Raw genomic sequence first — 8,503 nt, 5'->3', positions numbered from 1 at the left:
ATCTCATTAGAGGAAGTCCCGGGCCCTGTCAGGAGTCAGGTAAGACCCCGGTGTGAGTTCTGCGTGATTCCTCCGCCTCCCAAAAGAGAGAGGGAGGCCCCCACAACCCCACCTCTGCTATAACGCTGGGAAGCCCAGGTGGGCGTGGCCGGAAGCACTCTCCCTAACTTCTGTCACACCAGCTATAGAGACTGAGGCTGCAGTCTGAGAGGTGTGGCCTCGTATCAGCAGACGGAGGAGTCCCAGAATTGGAGAGGTGTCGCGGTGAGTAATCTTCGTTAGAACTGAAGGGACACACTCCTCCCAGAATTGAAGCGGCCACACAGAGCCCCGCCCTGGACCGACATGCCCCAACCCCACTGTCGATCCCGACGGGCTCAAGAGTGGCTGTTATGCCCAACCCCCCTCCACTTCCGCCTGCAGAATTTGTGGGATGGGAATCCTTGGTCTGAAGGGGTAGCCTCAAGTTGGCAGAGGGAGGAGTCAAAGGACTGGTCAGGAGTCAAGTTTAGTATCCTGGGTTAGAACTGAGGTGACAAGCTCATGCAGAACAGAGGAGGTCCACAGAGTCCTGCCAGCCCCTGTCTCGTGGGTTCCTAAAACAGTACCCTTAAGGGGAAAAGCAGAGGCAGCTTTTCTTGGAAACAAGGTAGAAGAATCTCCCCATTGAGGCTATACACACCATCTCTTCCTCTGTCTTCTTCGGTGACCTCTCATCAACCTTCGCAGATTAAACAGCTGCCTGCAGTCCCTGACCAGTCATCATGCCTCGAGGTCAGAAGAGTAAGCTCCGTGCCCGTGAGAAACGCCGCCAGGCCCATGCTGAGACCCAGAGTCTGGAGGATGCTCAGGCCACTGGGGCGGTGGCGGCAGCAGCAGCAGCAGCAGCAGGAGAGTCCCCTTCCTCTGTCTGTCCTCCCTTTGAGGACAGGCCTCAGAATATGCCTGCTGCTGGGACACCTAGCACTCCTGAGGGACCTCAGGGAACCACCAAGGCTAATGCAGCTGTTTCATGCACCAATTCAGATGAAGGTACCAACAGCCAAAAGAAGGAAAGCTCAAAATCCTCCAAGGGCATTGAGGACTTACGCAGAGATCCTCTACACATGAAGGTGGCTTTGTTGGTGCATTACCTGCTGCATAAGTATCAAAAAAAAGAGCCAATTACTAAGTCAGATATGCTGAAGTTTGTTATCAAAAAGTACAAGTATCGTTTCAATGAGATCCTCAAGAGAGCCTCTGAGCACATGGAGCTGGCCTTTGGTCTTGATCTGAAGGAAGTGGATCCTACCAGGCACTGCTATGCCCTTGTCAGCAAACTAGACCTCACCTCCAATGGAACGATGAATGAAGAAGAGAACCCGCCCAAGACCGGGCTCCTGATGATCGTGCTGGGTGTGATCTTCATCAATGGCAACTGTGCCACTGAAGAGGAGATCTGGGAAGTGCTGAATATGATGGGTGTACATGCTGAAAGGAAGCACTTCATCTATGGGGATCCCAAGAAGGTCATCACTGAAGATTTGGTGCAGCTAAAGTACCTGGAGTACCGCCAGGTGGCCAACAGCGATCCTCCGCGCTATGAGTTCCTATGGGGTCCACGAGCCCACGTTGAAACCAGCAAGATGAAAGTCCTGGAGTTTTTAGCCAAGATTTATGATACAGTGCCCAGTGCCTTCCCATTCTGGTATGAAGAAGCTTTGAGAGACGAGGAAGAGAGAGCCCAAGCAAGAATGGCAGCCAGGGCTCGTGCTGCTGCCATGGCCAGTGCACGCTCCAGGGCCACGGCCAGTGCACGCTCCAGGGCCATGGCCAGCAACTTCTCCCAGGCTAAGTGAAGTTCAAGGCTGGTTCTTCACTTTTTGGTTGAAAAGGTGTGTCGGTGTTCTAATAGTGGAGGGCCAGGGTGGGACTGGAGAAGGGTATATCCCTGAGTTCCTGTTGTGTATTGCTAACTTGGAATTTTACCTTTTTTTCTTTTTTATTTAGGTTATAGTTCAAATGATGAAGTCTGAGAAGATTGTTTTCCTTGTGGAAAAAGAGCAGTAACATTCTAAGTTGTGGATGGCCAGGGTGGGTCTATAGGGAACACAGTGTAATATCCTCTTTGTGTTCCTATTCTATATGGTAAACTTAGAGTTTAATTTTTTCTCTTCCTTTTCTTTTCTTTTTTCTTCTCTATTCTTCTCTTTCCCCCTTCCCTCCCTCCCTTCCTTTCTCTCTTTCTTTCCTTTTGTTATATTTTAAATGTTGTGTCTTTAATAGAAGGTATAATAATTTCAGAATCTAAATTTATTAGTGACCTCAGTTACATATTTATTAGATTTAACTTAATAGAGTTAAGATTAAGAGTTTTATTATTTTGTAAGACAAATTGGGAAACCTTTCGCATTTATTGAACTAGAACAATAAAACATGGCATGGTAATAGGCATTTCTTTGGAAATGTGAAAAATTTTATCACTAAAATTACTGGGATCAAAAAATACAGGAGACTTCCAATAAAGATGTTAAAAAAAAATACAGGAGAAAAAAAGTTTAAAAACTGTGTAGTTCTTGGTTTACCTTATCCATTTTAGTCTGTTATTCTGTAAAAATAAAAAATACATAACTGGATTTGCTTCGCTTATTAAAGAATGTAGGAGAAATAAAAGACTTATAAACTAGAACTCATACTCACTGGCTCATTCATTCTCCAAATATTGAGCATCTGCTCTTTGAAAATTATTGTGTTATAAATGGTGAAACTAGGATACAAAACACCCTGCCTTTAGAACTGTACAGTCAAGGAGCAGTAATTATATAGAGAAGATGGTGAAATACCCTCTAAGACCTAAAGGACAAGTAAGAAGGAGTAAGGAGGTAATGGCACAGGGATGGGGTTGGGAGACGTGAGAGGGGGAGGGTGAAAACAATAAGGTACAAATTCCCTGGGTAACAGAAGTTTGGGGGTTGGGGAAAATACAAGTCTCTCAGTGGGATATCCTGTTAATTTAAGCTGGGTGGTAGACTAGATGAGGCTGTGGGACTGGTGAGCGGAGGCCAGGTATACAAACGGTGTTTCTCAGAGTAGGAGGACAAAACCCTGGAATGCAAACCTGTTCATAAGAGTGACTTTAGTATCATCAATAAACCAGAGGAAAAGCTCCTCCTTGGGCAGAAATGGAAGGTGTCCTGTGCTCTTCTTCAAGTGCAGCTGGACACAGAGCACAATCTAGTTGTTTTATGCACAGCATCTCCAAGGAATTTATGAGAAATAAAGGTGATACTCCCTTGAGGTGGAATGCTGAGAACCATATCTCAGGCATTAAAAAGGCATTTTAGGGCTTCCCTGGTGGCGCAGGGGTTAAGAGTCCGCCTGCCGATGCAGGGGACACGGGTTTGTGCCCCAGTCCGGGAAGATCCCACATGCCGCAGAGCGGCTGGGCCCGTGAGCCATGGCCGCTGAGCCTGCGTGTCCGGAGCCTGTGCTCCGCAACGGAAGAGGCCACAACAGTGAGAGGCCTGCATACCGCAAAAAAAAAAAAAAAAAGGAAAAAAAAAGCCATTTTAATTAGGTTATCTTGAGTATAAGTTTGCAAACTCTAAGGGAGGGCTCCATATTAGGTGGTGAAGAAGTGAATAAAAATACAGGTGATTTGGATGGAAAGGCACCCGGGGGGGGACATTGTTGGTCCTTGACACAAATTCTACGACCTCTGAGTTGCATCCAACTGGGGTGGACAACCCCACATACAAATTAAGTAACATCCTCAAATGGGGGAATTTATTTTGTTTTACCTGCTAAGCAGCTTTATGCGATCACTTGGTGGAAACTGCATATTCTGTGATATCTCTTGGATTAATATAACATAAATCTTCCCAGAGGGGAGGGTGGTATCATCTGCAGTAAAAAAAAAAAAAAAAAAAAAAAAAAATCATATGATAACTGCCATTCATTAAAGACCTTACTCTGTCAAGTGCTTCATATCCATTACATATATCCCAACAGTCCTACAAGATAGGGCTTATTAGACATACTTTGCAGATGAAGAACTTGTAATTTTCTCGAGTTCACATGGCTGATAAGTGAAAGAGCTGGGACTAGACCCCTGGTCCAGATTTTTCTAGAGCCCACACTTTTCCACTCCTCCAAACTGAGGCAGACCTTCTGTCTTTTCATTCTCTATTATTCTCACTACTCCAAGATGTATCACATACAATTAAAAAACAAGACACTCTAGTCAAAGTACAAAAAGCGACCCTGATGAAGGAAGGTGAATATGAGAATAAAGCACAATTTGGGGATTGTCTGTGGGTTTCATATGCTGAGGATCCCCCTGTCACTAGCCCCAGGGTTCCTTGACAGGTGACTCTGCTCACATACTGGCACAGTCCTGCACCAGCACGTTCCTGAATTACAGCATGTTTCCTCTGGGTCTTCCCCAGTGTGCCCTCCTGCCCAAATCGGAACCTCATACACTGACCAGCTCTTCACTGTGACCTCTGGAGCTGCACCCTGTTTCCTGTGATACAGGCAGTCCAGAGTCATATGCCCTCCCCTTGATTAAAGCATTCCAACTCTCTGCACGTGTACAGTGAAGGTCCCATCCCTCCCAGTGGAACCACTGACAGTGAAGTCTAGATACCTGGTTACCACAGCCCCATCCCCAGCCCACAAGTTTCAGAGTATATTCCAAATGAGGTGGTGATCACAATCTTACTTCTTACAGAAGATACTGGTTCTTGGGATATACCTGAAGTTAGATGGGGGGTTTTGTAAATGACCCAGATATTGTCAGTAGGATTTTGAAGGAATGTGTTATTTGAGACTGGCCACTGAACACATACACCAATAAGTGAGTTTACGAAAGCCTCCCTCATAAGTTGAAGATGAGAAAAGACCATGGAATTCACTGTCTAACAAACATCTACTGAGGCTGAATTCCTCAGAACTCACAGTCATTCTAGGAGGGGAAAAATGTCAGGGGTTTACTGACAGATACCCTGTCTTTGAACAAATGTGTCCTACATGTTCAGTCCAATCCGCTTGTATTTAGGAAGGCTCATGTGACTACGCAGACACTGAAATATGAACAATGTTTGTCACCTCCAGGCCAAGGAATTTGAAAGCCAGTATGCCACTTCCATGCTTTCTATTCCATTCAGCAGCAAACATGGAGATCGCTTGTTGAAAAGTGGAACTGCCAATGGGAGCAGACTGGATCCCTGGGTCATCTGACAGTGGAGACCCCTGCCTACCCACATTGGACTTTATGTGTATAAGAAATAAATTTCTGTTGCTTTAAGCCATTGTGGGTCTGCAGGTTTTATCTGTTGCATCAGTTACTTTATCTGATTAATGCATACCTACTATTTTTTTTTTATTTTTTTTTTGGTTGCATTGGGTCTTCGTTGCTGCCTGTGGGCTTTCTCTAGTTGTGGTGAGCGGGGACTACTCTTCGTTGCGGTGAGCGGGCTTCTCATCGCGGTGGCTTCTCTTATTACGGAGCATGGGCTCTAGGCGGGCAGGCTTCAGTAGTTGCGGTGCGTGGGCTCAGTAGCTGTGGCTTGCGGGCTCTAGAGCGCAGGCTCAGCAGTTGTGGCGCACGAGCTTAGTTGCTCCGCGGCATGTGGGATCTTCCTGGACCAGGGATCGAACCCATGTTCCCTGCACTGGCAGGCAGATTCTTAACCACTGTGCCACCAGGGAAGTCCCACATACCTACTATTTTTGTGGTTAGATGTATTTAAATAGTGTAATTACAAAGGTAATAGTACATATATTTTTGCTGCAAAAAATTCTTACAGATAGATTACAATCTCCCCCTTTCCTCAAAATCCAGCCCCCGCCTCAGAGGCAACCACAATTAACAAACTGATGTGTGTCATTTTAAAGCTGACCTGAGGTTTTTTCATATGTAGATGTGCTATAAAAATATATTGAACTTAACATGTATGATTAACAATGTACATATTGTTCTGCCTCTTGACCCTGTCACTTAAAAAAATGAATGCAGAATATTTCCATGACAGCACACATAGATCCACCACACTCATTTAACAACTAAGATCCTTTTTCTTTAAAAAAAAAAAACATGTTTATTGAGATATATTTGATATAAAAAATTGCACATATTTAATACATACAGTTTGATGAGTTTGGACATATGTATACACCCGTGAAATCATCACCACAGTCAACGTAACAGACATATCCATCACCTCCAAAAGTTTCCTCGTGTCCCTTTGGTTTTTTCTTTCATGGTGAAAACACTTAACATGAGATCTATGCTCTTTTAAAAATTTTCAGTATTGTTAACTATAGGCACCATGCTGTACAGCAGATCTTGAGAACTAATTCATCTTGCATATCTGAACCTTTATAACAATTGAACAACTCCTCATTTCCCCCTCACCCCAGCCCCTGGTAACTCAGTTCATTCTCTCCTTCTATGAGTTTGATGATTTTAGGTACCTCACTTAAGCAGAACCATTTGTCCTTCTGTGACTGGCTTATTTCACTTAACATAATGTCCTTCAAGTCCATCATATTGTTGCAAATGGCAGGATTTCCTCTTTTAAGGCTGAATAATATTCCATTGTGTGTGTGTGTCCGTGTGTGTGTTTGTGTATGAATCACATTTTCTTTCTTCGCTTATCTTTGATGGACGTTTGGGTTGTTTCCATATCTTGGCTGTTGTGAGTAGTGCTGCAAGTAACATGAGAATGCAGACATCTCTTAGAGATCCTGATTTCCATTCTTTTGAATACATACCCAGAAATGAGATTGCTGGATTATATGGTAGTTCTACTTTTAATTTTTTGAGAAACTTCCATACTATTTTCTATAGTGGCTATACCATTTTACATTCCCACCAACAGCGTACAAGGGTTTGATTTCTTCACATGCTAGCCAACACTTAATTATGCTTTTTTAAAATTATAACCTTCCTAACTGGTGTGAAATGATATCTCACTGTGGTTTTGATTTTCATTTTCTTGATAATTAGTGATGTTGAGCATCTTTTCGTACCTTTTGGCCATTCGAAGGAAAGATCTTCAGGAAGAATAAGATAGGAGCAATCAGGGTGTTGCAAGTCTTGATTACACACAGATGTTAATCATGTATCATAAGAACGCCAATCATCATATTCCAAACTGCCCTCCAAGAAAAAGACACATAAGGATTACCCTACTTATTATGTTTGCGTGATAATTAATTATTCTCCTCCTAATGGACATAAAAATTGTTCCCCATTTGTTGCTATGAGTAATAGGACTGAAATCAACATCTTTGAACATGAAATCTTAGACAAATGTGCATGCTTTCTCACAGGAAAGAAATAGAAAAGTGCAAACTTGATTAAAGTGGGCAGAGTGTTAAGACTGAAATTTTTTACAAATATTGCTGAACTTCTGTTCCAAAGATGCCATACCAATTTACAGTCTTTCAGATTCACGTGTGTGAATGCCTTACATTCTCACAGGCACTTTATTTCATCAGTCTTTTAAATTTTGGCCAAACTTTCAGATGAAAGATACTGTCTTGTTATTTTATTTCCTTATTTTCAAATAGGTTGAGTATAAAATTAAACTTTTACCCATATGGAGCTGGATTTCTGCATTAATGTCTTGAGTACCAGGATTCTTCTAGGCATACTTTACATTCTGAAATATCAAGACATCCCTCCTTTACTTTGAAAAGCAAGGACTTGATGAGTATGATCGGTTGTTGGGCAAGAGAACCAGGCAGGACACCCTTAGCTAGTGAAGATCTGAGATCAGAGCAATTGCCAGAGTTCATGAGAGAGACCACATGAAAAACCTCATCTAGAGAGCCCATGGTGGGCTGGCAGTCAGCATTCTGGATTTAGAGTTCAGCATAAGGTAGAGAAAGGACTATAAGGAGAGAAGGTGGAGAATCTGGGTAGAGGGTCCAAGATAACTTCTGATAATAAGCTTGGGAAAACTCTCAATTACCACCAGCAGCTAGAAGTTGAGAGGTCTGGGTGGGCAGATCTACTGGATGAAAGGACTAGAGGCATGCCAAACACCTCACCTACCTTAGAATCCTCTGTGCCTACCATCAGGCAGAGTATAGGTAGCTTTTCTGTGTCACCCAGTGATACTAGATGCTGGGAGAGCTACATCTCTTGGCTATTCCAGTGGTTCACTGCATCCCTGCCAGTGTTCCTGGCTGGGAGCTGTGTTGATGGCTGCTGGAATCTGATATTTTTACCCTGTGTACAGTGCCTCCTCCACTGAGTTTGGGGCAGTATGAGTGGGCAGGCTTGGGAAGTGATGACACTTGAGACAGGCCAGGAAAACCAGTGAGTAGTGGAAGGGGACCTAAAACTGCAGAGAGGGAGAAATTGAGGGGAGATGTCCTGAGGCTAATTACCTCAATGATTCTGCAGATAAAGGGCTGGACATTCTGCAGATAAAGGGCTGGACATGTCTGGAAAAGATAATCTAGATGACATCCCCAGCTCATGGTTCCTGAGTTTTGTTTTTTTTAAAAA

At 43.6% G+C, this 8,503-nt stretch overlaps 1 protein-coding gene and 1 non-coding gene across 2 annotated transcripts; one reads left to right on the top strand and one right to left on the bottom strand.

Moving 5' to 3' along the window:
• The first annotated feature begins 759 nt into the window (after window positions 1–759).
• LOC117310317 (melanoma-associated antigen B18-like) lies at window positions 760–2,290 on the top strand. The gene is made up of 2 exons (XM_033849696.2): window positions 760–1,874; window positions 1,990–2,290. Exon 1 carries the CDS (start codon window positions 765–767, stop codon window positions 1,836–1,838), a length of 1,074 nt encoding a protein of 357 aa, XP_033705587.1. The 5' UTR covers window positions 760–764; the 3' UTR covers window positions 1,839–1,874; window positions 1,990–2,290.
• A 4,759-nt stretch (window positions 2,291–7,049) lies between these two features.
• Window positions 7,050–7,183, bottom strand: LOC117310462 (U8 small nucleolar RNA). Its single transcript, XR_004524608.1, has one exon. It is a non-coding gene; the product is annotated as a U8 small nucleolar RNA (small nucleolar RNA).
• Between the last annotated feature and the right edge of the window lie 1,320 nt (window positions 7,184–8,503).

Source organism: Tursiops truncatus, chromosome X, assembly GCF_011762595.2.
Source record: "Tursiops truncatus isolate mTurTru1 chromosome X, mTurTru1.mat.Y, whole genome shotgun sequence".
NCBI lineage: Eukaryota > Metazoa > Chordata > Mammalia > Artiodactyla > Delphinidae > Tursiops > Tursiops truncatus.
Note: the sequence above shows the minus strand (reverse complement) of the source record. Positions and strands in the feature narration are given on the sequence as shown.